This window comes from Struthio camelus, unplaced genomic scaffold (assembly GCF_040807025.1).
Source record: "Struthio camelus isolate bStrCam1 unplaced genomic scaffold, bStrCam1.hap1 HAP1_SCAFFOLD_48, whole genome shotgun sequence".
Taxonomy (NCBI): domain Eukaryota; kingdom Metazoa; phylum Chordata; class Aves; order Struthioniformes; family Struthionidae; genus Struthio; species Struthio camelus.
The window spans coordinates 1086265-1099531 of NW_027182705.1; the positions used below are offsets into that span (position 1 = coordinate 1086265).

General features: G+C 60.1%; 1 protein-coding gene across 2 annotated transcripts; it reads left to right on the plus strand.

Moving 5' to 3' along the window:
* Positions 1-3421: 3421 nt before the first annotated feature.
* Positions 3422-6841, plus strand: LOC138065229 (SUN domain-containing protein 3-like). Of its 2 annotated transcripts, XM_068929446.1 has the most exons (8): positions 3422-3565; positions 3990-4033; positions 4266-4425; positions 4697-4781; positions 4938-5053; positions 5779-5946; positions 6319-6408; positions 6664-6841. In XM_068929446.1, the coding sequence occupies exons 3-8, from the start codon at positions 4345-4347 to the stop codon at positions 6814-6816; spliced, it is 693 nt and encodes a 230-aa protein (XP_068785547.1). In that variant the 5' UTR covers positions 3422-3565; positions 3990-4033; positions 4266-4344; the 3' UTR covers positions 6817-6841. The 2 variants fall into 2 exon arrangements, with proteins under 2 accessions (XP_068785547.1, XP_068785546.1); XM_068929445.1 differs by lacking the exons at positions 3422-3565; positions 6664-6841 and having other exon boundaries at positions 3747-4033; positions 5779-6354.
* The last annotated feature ends 6426 nt before the right edge of the window (positions 6842-13267 follow it).

Sequence of the window (13267 nt, forward strand, 5' to 3'; positions counted from 1 at the left end):
GTGATTCCAGTATATTGCTGAATCATTCTGCTAAACCAAAAATCCCATGTAACATCCAAGTCCCTCAGAATAAACTTTGATCTTAAACATTGCCCTCTCCCTACGCGTGGAATAGCTAAAGGAAACTGGTCGGAGAGTACTGCACCCTGACACTGCCCCTGTCTCCCGGTTCCAGAGAAGTGATGTGTTAACCTCAGACAAATTCTTTTCACAACATCTCCATGTACAGTCACTGCTCCTGGATCCCGCCAGCCTATGGCAGGTTGTGAACATCTGGGATGGTCCGTCCACTGACGGATCTCATCTTCCTCCATCATCCGAGCCAGGATCTTCAATGTGGCTGCGGTGCCTGGATTGGATTTATTTGCAAGGGACATGAAACATTGACATGCTGAAGCTTTTCTCCTCTTTCAGACATCTACGCTTTGGATCCTACAACCTTCATTTCCTCAAATTGCTTCATTTCCATACCCACCCTTCTTGCTCCCGAGAGCTGGACAACCAATACCACATGCCGACATCTGATGGAAGTGTTGCACTCAGGGAAGCCTGGCAGTAAAACCTCTCACTGGGAACAAGATCTGGAGCTGTTGACCACATCATACAGTGACCCTGCTACTTCTTTAACCAACCCAGACACTCTGCAGCAGAGCGGGGGCTGGGGGGAATGGAACCAGGGCTCAAGCTGACAGACAGACTTTCAGGAGCCACTGGAAGCTGCACATCATCTGCAGTACCTGCCAAGATGCTCCTCTGGAAAGAGACTGAGCATTTGTCCACGGGGGATCACAAGACAGTCCTGCTGTGCAGCATCCTGGGAGAAGCCCAGGGAGCAGCTCCGTATCTCATCTCCTTTGCTCTCCCTTGTTGGAAGGGGACAATCCGCACTGGCCTCCCCTGCCTGGGAATGATCCTCCATAATTCCCCTTCCTTGGGCAGAAACGCACTGAACCTTTGCAAAGTGACTCCCGAGTGAGAGAAGTTGCACCAGGACAAAGGCAAAGTCCTGCAGCTGGGCAGGAAGGACCCCCTGCAGACGGTGCAGGCTGGGGACTGGCTGGCTGGGGAGCAGCTCTGCTGCAAAGGACCTGGCGTCTCCATGCACACCAACTGAACGTGAGCCAGCAGTGTGCCCTGGCAGCGATGAAAGGCAACAGCATCCTGGGCTGCCTGAACACAGTAGCGCAGCCAGGAGATCCAGGCGAGTGATTGTCCCCCTCCACTCAGCACTCATTAGAGCCTAGCTAGAAGACTGCATTCGGATTTGGGCCGTGCCCCCGCCCCCAATAAAAGAAAGCATTAGAAAACTGTGAGGAGTTCAGCTGAGGACCACCAAGGTGGCCATGGGCTGAGGCCCAGGCCCTGTGGAGGAGAGGCTGAGGGAAATGCGTTTTTTTCAGGCTGAAGAAGAGACGGCTTTGGGAGGACCTAACAGCAGCCTTCCAGTAACCACAGGGAGGTTGTCAAGGAGACAAAGTCAGGCTCCCACACAGTGGTGCATGGTGGGAAGGCAAGAGCCAGTGGGCTTAGGAGAGAGGAACTTTTTCAGCAGGAGGTCACTCAAGCATTGGATCAGGTGGTGCAGTGAGGTTGTGCCATCTCCATCCTTAGAGGCCTTCAAGACCAGGCTGGATAAAACCCTGAGTAAGCTGGCCTGACCTTGTGACCTGGACTCACCCCTGGAGTGCCCAGACCCTCCCTGGTCATGTTGCTGGGCTTTCTCCAAAGTATGCCCTCATTTCTGAAGGGTATATAACATTTACCATCTTTAAGTGGGGGACAGGGCAAAGGCAGCATGGGGACCGAGGCAGTCACGGCAGCCCTGCTCTCCCTGGAGACCCCACTGCCCTGAGGAGGACCCAAGTGACAAGGAAGAGCCCAAGCACCAGCTGGACACAGAGCGCCTGAGAAGATGCTGGCCTGAGCAGCTGGGAGCCAAGAGCCAAGGGGCTGACGAGCTGGCAAGACCTGCACTGGGCAGAGGCACCACCAGCTGTGTGCACACTGGCCAGAGTGACAAGCTCCAATGCTGCGACACGACATGCAAGAGCCTGGTAGAGGAGGAGGTGGGTAACGCCACAGCAGCTTGCCCGGGTGACCAAGTGAGCTGGCTCTCTGGGCTCACCAGTGCTCCTGCGCGGGTGTGCCGGGAGGGTTCAGGCTTGGGGTGGGGGCTAAGCCACAGGGGTTCTCTCTCCCAGCCTGTACGACAACCCCCTCCTGGGAAACCCCCAAAACCCCCCTACTGAGGTCATCATGGGCAGCACCTTGCCTCTAGGGCAGTTGGCTCTTGTGACGTCATAAACAGCTGCCCTACATAAAAGCCCCGCCGGCCCAGATGGGCAGCTCCGCAAACAGGAAGGCTTGCAGGAGCCAGCGGGCGCTTTGGCAAGAGGCGTTTGGGTAGTTGCAGCACTGCGACCTTTTCCCTCTTGCTGGAGACTGTGCTGGACTAGGCGAGATGCCAACCGAGCTGGGCAGGTGGGTGCAACAGGGCCCAAAGAGCAGGGAGGGGAAAGGCAAGGAGCCCTGTGTGCCGCCCGGCTTCCTTGGCACGGACAGGCAGCCCCAGAGCACCGGGGCTGTCTGCAGCACTACCCTCCAGCCTGGCGAGCCAGGCAGCCCCGCAGAGCCTTCTGGTGGGCAAGACCCTGCCCTTTCTCCTTGGGAGAGCCCAGGGGCACCAGGCTGCTGCCCGTGTGTCAGGCCAGACGTCTTCAACTGCCTTAGTGCCCCCAGGGTGGTGGGCTCCAGCACAGAGCTTCCTAAACACCCCTGGGCCCTGCGCTTCTCTGCTCTGCTGAGCTGAGCAACCTGGTGGCAAGGTAGCCCCTAAATGCATCATCACCACAAGATCAAAGCCCAAGCTGTAGGATCGGATAACAACAGCCTTCCCTCTCTTGTAGACGAAGCATCGCCTGGCGGAATGGCAGAAGGTTCCTGAGGGGCCTTTTCCTGCTCGCCCCAATCTTTGCTGGTGAGTAGTGCTGCCCAAACACCTTGCGGGGCAGCCCAGGCCTACTGGATGCCAGCTGTCAGCGGGAGGGAGAGGCAATAGATCCCATGTCGCCTTCCAGCTTCACATCTCTGTGATGGTGAAGGCCAGAGATGGTCTGCACAGGTGGCCTGCGGCCTGCCTCCCGCCTTCCCTGGGCTCAGGCACTGTTAGGGAGCGGAGCGCATAGGATCGTTTTGGCGAGAGGTCCCTCCCTGCTTCAGAGCTTTGGGCTTTGAATGTCTGTGCAGAACCTTGCGTGGCCGGGTGCATTTTGTCTTGGCTCAGGACCACATGCCTTCACTAGCCTGTTGGGTCTGTGGCCGTTGGGTGTAGCTATTGTCCAAGCTCCGGGGCCTGGGGGGTGCCCCAGGGGTTGGAGCCACAGCCGCTCTCTGCACTGTCCCAGCCAAGCGCTTGCCCCCAACGGGTGGGAGGCCAAAATGTGCCTACAGGGAACACGGGAAAGCCTCCTAATACAACTGTCTCTTGACGTGGTGACTTCCAGCTGGGCTTTACTGCTGGGGCTTGCTGCTCAGCGAGAGCAAGGGGCAGAAGGAAGCGCTGCAGGTACGTGCCTCTTGCTGGGGGAAGGCAAAGTGCGGCCGAGGCCTTAGCTCTGAGCTCCTGCCTCCCCTGCCAAAGGTGGGAAGCTGCTCCACAGTGCCAGGGCTCATCCTCACAGAGACGTGGGAGGGGGTGGGGACGCTTGTGCCTGTCCATCAGCCGCCGTAGCTGCTGAATGAGCTTTGACACAGAGATGTCCCTGAGGGAGCTCTGCAGGCTGGCAGGCTGAAGAAAGGAGAAGTGGGGCAGCACGTGGCTTTGCTCTTCCCAGAGACAGTGGCTGCAGAAAGGCCTGCAGCCCTCTGCCTTGCTCCAGACTGATGGAGAGCAGCAGCAGCTGCTGCCTGCTGCTCCCAGGGAAGTCTCCTCTGCGAAGCCCCCACAGCGCCCCTTGTGCTTGCTCTCACGGAGGGCCTTTGTGTTCCAGGAGAAGGCAGGGGAGCCGCTGGAAGCAGAGCTCACGACTCTCGGGTAAGAGCGCTTCCTTACCATGGGCCCCATCTTACCATGGGCAAAACATGCAGGGCTCCAGTCTTTCCCGCCTGCTAAACGTGGAGGTGAAGGGGGAGCCTTTGTGAAGGCGAGGGAGGAGCGAGGAGGGGGGCAAGGACATGGCACCCTGCAGGAATCCTGCCTGCGTTTGGAGCCTGCCTGCAGGGGCTGGGTGGCCCTTGGACAACATGTGCTTTCCCTTTGTCTTCAGCAACTCGCTGGCCTTGCTGAGGGAGAAAATCCGTGAGCGGGAGCTTCTAGAAGAGCAGGTGGCTCGCCTGCAGGCAGAGATGGGTGCCGCAAAGGAGGCCCTCCTGCACTCCGTGGAAGAAGTCTTGGAGGAGAGCGAGATGGCCGAGGAGAAGAGAGGGGTAAAGAGGCTGGGAGTGGAGGAGAGACCTTGCTGTCCTTTGGAGGCTCCCTCCTGCCGCTTCCTCCTGGCTCTTCTCAGAGCCAGCTCTGTCCTCTTGCTGCCCAGTGTGGCACCTTTTCCAACAAGTCTTGCCCGTGGGGGACTGACCCCGAGTCTCCCCTTTGCTCTGGGCAAGCACTCAGTGTTCACGCACGAGTGCCCGCTGAGGCGTTTGTGTCATTCTCCACGTTCACTCCCGTCTCTCCCTTCTTTCCCAATGTTTTTCCCAGCCCCTTCTTGACTTGACCCGGGCAGCACTGGAGAAGACAGCGGCAAACTACCTCGAGATGGTGGACTGGGCTCTGAAAACCACAGGTATGCCCAGCGAAAGTCTCCTGGCACTCGGCTGCTCTATGGCCCCCCCAGAAAGTCTGCCCAGCTGCGCTTGCAACCTTGAGAAATACCTGCTAACTCGCTGCTTCTCCTGGCCTCTGGCCTGCCCTGAGCAGCTGCTTTCCATGTGTCTTTCAGGGGCCACAATCGACACAGAGAGAACATCCAGCACCTATGGTGGGCGAGGCGGTGGGGCTCGCTGGCTTGGCCTATGGTTCTTCTCGGTTGCCAACCCTCCCGACACCATTCTGCAGGTAATAGCAGAGACAGCATGACTTCTGAGGCCCTTCCTTGCTTTCCAGTTGGGGCCGCAAGTCCCAAACGCCTCCCGCCAGAGCAGCAGTATCACTCAACCTTACCACGCTCCTTGTCTTCCTGACGATCCCCCGTGCTTCCCGACAGCGCTGCCCTCCCAGCTGGAGGGGAACGGAGCTGAACCCAGCGGCAGCAACCTGCCCACAACCCTTGGTCGCCGTTTGCTGAGCACCTTTGTCCTCCTGGCAGCTGCATTTGCCCACCTCCACTCCAGTGGTTGCTTTCCAGAGAGAGGGGAAGCTGTGGGGGGACCTGCCAAGCCACTGAGGCAAGGACAGAGCCTCCTGCAGGCCCCCGAGCCTGACGGGATCTGCCCAGTGGGAGGAAGCGTGGCAGCTGGACTGGGCCTCGTCTCTCCCGCACAGCCTGCGAAGGCTCATGGGGTGACATGCGCTAGGCAGAGCCGCCCTGTCTCTGAACGCCTTGCAAAATCAGAGCAGGATTCTGGAGAGGCAGTTGAGCCTAGATGTTTCGTAAGGAAGACTTGCGTATTCTGAAAACAAGTGTGAAAGTGCCCCCTCCTGTCCCTTCCAGCCACTTGTGCACCTTTCCAGGCAGAATGGCAGGCGAGAGACAAAGGCAGGCCTGTGCTTCTTGCAAAGCCGCCCGTCCTGTGGGCTCCTGGAGCGCCTTGCCATTGGAGGTGTCTGCTTTCTGCTTGCAGCCGCACACTTCGCCTGGACAGTGCTGGGCTTTCCAAGGAGCTGAGGGCCAAGTGGTCATCCGGCTGCCTGAGCACATCTGGCCAAGGGCTGTCACCGTGGAGCACATCTCCAAGGCAGTCTCTCCTTCCGGGCAAGTCAGCAGCGCCCCCAAAGCTTTTGCTGTCTCTGTAAGTCTCTCTGCCTTGCACCTCCGGGGCAGGGGGGGGCGGGGAGGCAATCTGGCCATGGCCGAAAGCTGCAAGGGAGACTCGTTGCTCCTGGCAGCTTGGTGGCTGGTGGCTGCAGAGCAGCGCGTCCCTGCCTGGGGTCTGTGGGGGCCCACGGTGCCGTTGTGCCACTCCGGCTTGTTGTGTGCTTCCTGGCCCAAGGGTCTGGGAGCGCTTGCTCAACACAGCCTGACCCACAGCCACACTCACCTCCTCCAGACCGCTGCGAGAGGAGCGGGGCAGGAGGCAGGCATCCCCGATTGGGACGCCGCGGGCGCTTTTCCTTAGGCTCTGCTGGAGCCTGACCTGCCCCCACTGTCTGTTGCCTTGGAGGGCGTGGGTGAGGAAGCAGCAGCAGAAACTCTCCTGGGGCTCTTCCTATTTGACGTGGACAAAGAGGCTGTTCAGACCTTCCGCCTGGAGGTACTGGCAGTGCGTGTGGGCGCGATGGGAGGGACGAACGGAGCTTTGCCTGCCAGCCCTTGGGCGACAGCGGGTGGAGGATGACGCCAAGCATCCTGCGCCTCGTGGCTCTGGCGTGGGAACCATGGCTGCCGCCTCTGCCAGGGCTGCCGCCTCGGGTTCCCCAGCAGGGCTAGCGCTGGCCAAGGAAGCCACCTTGCTGGGCTGCTGCTCTTTGCAGCCGAGTGAGGATGGCTCCCCCCGTCTCCTTTGCAGAAGCAGCTTCCCAGACCCTTCCAGTATATCAAGTTCCAGGTGCAGAGCAACTGGGGCAACCCCGAGTACACCTGTATTTACCGAGTGCAGGTTCACGGGGTGCTGGCAAGGCACAACTCCCACCTGAGCCAGGAGACAAGAGAGCTTCTCTGAGCGGCAATAAAAAGAGCAGGAAACCATGGGGCAGCTCATGTTCATGTGATTCGGCCCACCCGGGGCTTCGTTCCTGAGCCAGGCTGCCCGCGGTGCGCATGGGGAGCACCTCGAGAGAGACCCGGGAGAGGGGCCGGGTCTCTGACAAGTGCAGCTCTGCCTCCAGGAAGCGTGAGGGCCCTCGGCTTCCTCCAAGACAACTCTGCAAAGGAAGGAAGCAGAGAGACCCTTTGGCAAGTCTCCTCCGCGCGTCCTGTCATCCATAGGACAGGCATCTGCCACCACCTCTCTCCAGTGCCAGCGAGCTGCCGCAGCCGTCAGCTCCTCCAGGGCCAGTCCAGCTTGCGGCGCTGCTGAGGGAAGGCCCTTTCCCCCATGGTCCAAGGGTGGGCCCTGTCTTTGGCCGCAGGGGACAGGCCGGGGCCCTTGGGCTCCAAGGGCCTAGCAGGGACCCTCCGTGGGACAAACCATACCCAGACACAGCGTCCGTAGGGCTGCCGCCGCCGCGCAGACGTGACGAGCGCCCTGTGCAGGTCGAGAGGAGCTGGCAGCGCTCCAGGAAGTCCCCCAAGAAGTGCCGGAGCGCTCCCAGGACCCCCTGGCCAGGGATCTCCGCAGAGGGCAGTGCCCCCCGTCCGTGTTTCCTAAACCCCCGCGTCAGCCCATCAATACGTGCGGCCGTGTGAGCCGGCGGCGGCGCTGCTCTCGCGCGGTCGGCACAGCCGCAGGGCCGGGGCCGGGGTCGGGGTCGGGGTCGGGGTCGGGGCTGGCTGGAGGCCGGGGCTGGCTCTGGCCCTCGGCGCCGGGGGGCAGCAGCGCCGGGCGAGACCCCGGGGGCAGCGGGCTGGAGCCCGGAGCGGGCTGCTCTCCTGCTGGGGCTGCGCAGCGGTGCGCCGGCTCCCGCAGCAGCAGGCGGCTCCGCAGGAGCAGGAGGGCGACCGGCCTCCTCGTGCGCCCACTGCCAGCCACGGACACCCCCCAGCGCCGCCGGGCACTGCAGCTCCCGGCAGCCGCGGGCCCCGGACACGGCCCCGGCGGCCCCCAGCCCCCCGACGGCTGGGGCAGCGGGGCCGGGGGCTGCGGAGGGCCCGGCTCCCCCCGCCCCCCGCCCCACCCCCGCCCCCGCCTCAGGGCCGGCACCCCTCCCCCCGGGCCGCTGCAGCCCCGCCCGGCGTTGCCCGGCAACCCCACCAGCTGCAGGTCACGTGGCCTCCTCCTGCCCCGCCCCCCCCACCCCGGTGCTGCCTAGCAACAGCGGCCCTTGGGCCCCCAGGGCTGCCCCGGCCTGGCTGGGCCTCCCCTCCCGCCCTCCCTCCCTCCTGCCCTCCCTCCTGCCTCCCTCCTCCTGCCTCCCTCCTCCCGCCCTCCCTCCTCCTGCCCTCCCTCCCACCCTCCCTCCTCCTGCCTCCCTCCCTCCCTCCTGCCTCCCTCCCTCCTGCCTCCCTCCTCCTTCCCTCCCTCCCTCCTTCCATCCCTCTCTCCCTCCTGCCTTCCCTCCCTCCTTCCTTCCCTCCCCTCCTTCCTCCCTCCCTCCTTCCATCCCTCTCCCCCTCCTTCCTTCTCTCCTTCCTGGGCTCTGGGCCTGGAGTGAGGCCGGGCAGGGTTGGCCATCCCACCAGGCAGGGGCTGAGCCCAACGGGAAGATGGAGCTCGTCACATGCAGAGATCACCCCTCACCAGGACCGTGGGGAACACCCAGTGCTGGAAATGGCTGCTACAAGGGGTCTGTGAGGAGTTTCCTGGGGCAGTTTCTCCTCTCTGTTCACACAACAACAAGCTGGGCTGGATCTCTGCCCCGAGGCACCCTGCTTGAGGGCCCCTGTGGGCAAGAGGATGGTCTGGAAGCCCAGTAGACAGCCCCAGGACCTCCTCTGCATGCTCCCTGCCAACCCTCCAGAGAATCCAGCAGAGGACTCGTCCTCCCGGGGGGCGGTGGGGGGGGTCACAGCTGGATGCCCAGTCCTCCAGCTGGGTGCAGAGCCCTGTCTGGAGGTGGCTTTTGGGGTAAAGGCCAGCATGCGGCCTGGGGGAGATTGTCTCAAGACTGTGTGCTGGAGACAGGGCCTGAGGGTCAGCAGCAAACTGATCTGGCTGCTGGGTCCTGCTTCCTTCAACACAAGCTCTGACACAGGGTCCCAGCCTTCCTTTTGGTGCCACCCATCAGGAGTGATGATGACACTGTGAGCAGGGTACATGGGGAGCATTAATCCTTCTTCAGCCACTTCCTCAGCCATGTGTGGGGCCAGGACAGCAAGAACTTCTGCCTCTGCACCATGAGTTCACTTTAGTGTAGCCACAGTGTGACCATTGTCTTGGATTAAATGTCAGCATTTTTCTCTCCAACACCATTGCAAGCCCAGTGCCACTTCCTTCTGATGTCTCCTCATCCCTCCTCTGATCTCGCTAACTGTTCCTGCACCCCCTCCCCTGCTCTCCCGCAGGGTCTCGAGCTGGCAGTACTGCTCTGGAGAGTGAGCAGACGGTGGGGCCACAGGGCCACGGGGGTGACTCTGCACTGGCCACGCTGGTGCGGGTGGGAAGCAGACCCAACCGAATGGGGATCATGGCCTGTAACCCCTCCAGGGATCCAGCACATGGTATTTCATTAACGATGGCATGAATCACTCTCCACTCTCCCTTCCCTGGGCCAGCTGGGTCCCCACTGCCTCTCTCTCGTAATTGCAGAGTCCTCCTGTGCCTGTGGGTACCTGCGTTTTGTGGTTTCCCTTTAAGGGACTCCACCTTGGAGGACTTCTCATTTTGGGAGGCTCCTCTCGCTGCCCACCCCAGGCACACGCTGTCCCAGGAGAGCCCCTGTGCTCTCCTGGCACCTCCAGCTTCCCCTCCAGAAGGAGGCACATCTGACACTGTGCCTGAACCTGTGCGACAGCCCCGGCTATGTACAACAGTGACAATCCCTCATCTCCCCTGGCACTGGACACTGAGGGGGGACTCCTCAATCCTAAATCCCTTGGTGTCTAAGAGATCATAACTGGATGATGAGCTTTTGGCTCCTGAACCCATGGACAAGGCTGCCCAGCAGGCCCTTGTGGGCTGCACTCCTTGGGCCTATATTTGACACCAGCTCTGGAAGAAGCACCCAGCCTTCAGACATGGCCCTGGCTAGAACTGCCTTTATTACCGAGACACTGTGAGGGAGCCAGCTCTGACCCACCAGGTGAGACATTGCATTAAAACTGGGGTGAATTGCAAGCATTTATGTAGGAAAATGATAACAAAAAATGTGGAGAAGGCTTTGTGCCGGTCCTGCTCAGAGGGGATCCTCAGCACAGCTGTGAAGATCTGCACGTAGGACAGCACAATGAAAGCGAAACACCCAAACAGTAAAGAAACACTAACCACAACCACCCCAACTTCCTGGAGGTAGGAGTGTGAGCAGGAGAGCTTGAGGATGTGGGGGATCTCACAGAAGAAGTGCCCCACAGCATTGCCTTGGCAGAGAGGTATGGAAAAGGTGTTGGCAGTGTGCAGGAGAGCATTGAGAAAGCTGCTGCCCCAGGCACCTGCTGCCATTTGGACACAAGCTCTGCTGCCACCCAGGAGGGTCCCGTAGTGCAGGGGTCTGCAGATGGCAACGTAGCGGTCATAGGCCATGACAGTGAGAAGGGAAATCTCTCCTCCAAACAAGAAGGAAACCAGGAAGACCTGGGCAGCACATCCCGAGTAGGAGATGGTCGTGGTGTTTGTGAGGGAATTGGCCATGGATGTGGGGACGGTGGTGGAGATGGAGGCCACGTTGAGGAGGGAGAGATTAAAGAGGAAGAAGTCCATGGGGGTGTGGAGGCGGTGGTGGCAGGCTATGGCGGTGATGATGAGGCCGTTGGCCAGGAGGGCAGCCAGGTAGATGCCCAGGAAGAGTGCGAAGTGCAAGAGCAGCAGCTGCCGCGTGTCCGCAAATGCCAGGAGGAGGAACTCAGTGAAGGAGCTGCTGTTGAACATTGTGCTCTCTCCGTGTTTGGGGGAACTAAGAAATTAGGAGAAACTTTTCGAAAAACCACAAAACTTTCCAGCTCCCATCCCACCCCCTGTACTGCCTCTCCCTTTACGGACGGCAGCTGTGTGCAGCTCCCTTCCTTGAGCTCCCCTGCGCACTGGCGGAGTGTGCTGTGAGGAGCAGGGTGCTCTGCCCATGGGCTCCAGGGCAGTCTGTCCGTCCTGCTGTAGGGCAGTGGGGACATGGGAGTGGGGCTGACTAGCTCTGACAGTCACAAGGTCTGTCAGGTGAAAGCCTCTGGGCAGGTGGAAGGGCTTTTCAGCATCTTCACCACCTGTTCTGAAGAATGAGGGTTGTGGAGCAGAGTTTTAGGGATTTCTTTCCAATGTTTATTTTCTGTGAGATGCCCCTGTGCCCCCTGGGCAGTCTTCCTCAAAAGGCAGAAATTCTCAGCGTTTCTGCTGGGACTCCTGAGAAAGACCAATTCCCTGTCCCCTCGTGCAGAGGGAGGACAGCTTGTCTGTCTACTCGTCCTGGTCCCTCCTGTCCTGTGCTCACAGCCCTTTGAGCTGCAGGATGGACACTCTCATCTGTTGCCGGAGAAAGTATCCAGCCCCTGCTGAGAGCAGAAGAGCCCAGGTCCCAAGTGCACGTCTCCAACCTTCTCTCCCTTCCTCAGGGCACCAGAGCGACGTCTCCACACTCCCCTTCTAGCCAAGCACACACAGGGCTCTTTTCAGCTGCCCACATACAGCTTCCCAGCACCATCTCCATACACCCAGCATCTCTGAAGACTCTTCACCGCTCCCTCACACAGCACAGAGATGGTGGTAGGAGGCAGCGGTGCCCTTCTGGAGGGCAGCCCCAAGCCTGCCACGACACCACAGGGAAATGGTCCAAGGACTGTTAGGACTGCAGATGGGCTCTCCTTCTGGGACAGTCAGCTCCACTCCCCTCCCCACCCACTGCATGTCCTGGAGCTGCACAGGTCAGAAGGGGGCTGCGGACACCTCACTCCCAAGCAGAGACCTCCGTGGCACAACTCTCCGGGCAGGTGTCTGAGCTGCAGCTGAAAACCCACCACCCCCAGGGAGCCCGAGAGAAGAACAAGGGCAGCACGGAGAGGAGGGGAAACAAGGAGCAACACCACGATCCTGCTGCCATGGGAGGCAAGGAGAGAGGGACAGATGGGCACTCGGGAAAGCCTTCACCTTCCCCACCCGGGAGGTAACATTGCAGGACAAGCGCTCTCAGCCGCATTGTCGGGCAGCACAAAACGGGCCCGTGGCAGGAGAGATGCCCCTCTCCTCTGCTGCAGGTCTTGCTGCAGAGCAGGTGGCTCATGCCCTGGACTCCACGGCTGTGAGGGCAGAGGCTCTGCTCGGTGGGAGAGGAGACATGGCGGGCTGGCTCGGAGCAAGCTGTCTGCCTTGCAGGGACTCATCAACACTTGGCCAAATCCATCCTGCTGTGATGTTTCTGTTTGCAGTTCTCTCGCATTCCCTGCCCATCTCTGATGCCTGGAGCAGCCTCTGCTGAGAGCTCTCTCTCTCCCTCCCAATGGCTTTTCCCTGCCGGTGCTCAACCACCCCATCCCACCCTGTGTGTGCTCACTTCTGCCCCACAGAAAACCACTGGGGAAAGGGGCTAAGGAGCAGGACAGAAAAACCCTCTTGAGGCCATCAAGGTGTTGCCGGGGCTGTCTGTAGGCTGAGGTGGGGTTGAAGGGGTTTGCTGAGGTTTCTCACAGACCTATTGATCTCTGAGAGGGAAGGTTTGGGAGTCCAAATTCCTGGCCAAACCAAAACACTCTTTCCTTTTATCTCCTTCCCACTATTGGCATCTATTTTTTTCTAGTCTCATTAGCACAAACAAGTTTTTTCCTAGAAGGAAAGCTCCCTCCCTTTCAGATAGACTTTTTTTTTTTTTTGACCTTCCCCTGAAAAGACCCTTCAGACATGTCCTGTGCATGAGCTAGAGCTGTGAGCACCCCTAACCAATGGCAGCACCCTCTGGATGGGAGAATGAGCCTGTCGTGCCAGAGGCCACTGCATCTATTAGTCATGGGATGGGATGGGTTTACAAGATCCCTCCAGGAACCTCAGGAGTGTTGCCCGGCAGCCAGAGACTGACTGTGTCAAGGGCTGTGAAGATTTCTCCCACTACGAGCACTCAGCCGTCCTCCCGCTCCACACTGACTCTCACTTCTCCCTCTCCTCTCACCCAATGTCAGCAGCAGCAGGCAGTGCCCGGAGCCCCGCTGCTCTTGGCAGAGGAGCTGCTCCTGCACACAGCTGTCTCGGGGCCGTGCTGCCCGGTTGCCAGCAGCTCCCTCAGTCCCCGCAGCCTGGCTCCACTCAGGAGCAGAGGCCCAGCTTAAGGCCTGATGTTCTCTCTCCCCTGGGCTCCCTCCTCCTGGGAAATGTTCACTGAGGTAGACAAAAATAATGACCTCTTGTCCCTCTCTAAACCACGCAGAGACACTGATTTCAGCGT

Coding starts and splice junctions, on each gene's coding strand:
- LOC138065229 (XM_068929445.1), top strand. CDS start 4,345: ATGGGTGCCGCAAAGGAGGCCCTCCTGCACTCCGTGGAAGAAGTCTTG. Junction 4,782..4,937: donor CTGGGCTCTGAAAACCACAG/GTATGCCCAGCG, acceptor TGTGTCTTTCAG/GGGCCACAATCGACACAGAG. Junction 5,054..5,778: donor CTCCCGACACCATTCTGCAG/GTAATAGCAGAG, acceptor TTCTGCTTGCAG/CCGCACACTTCGCCTGGACA.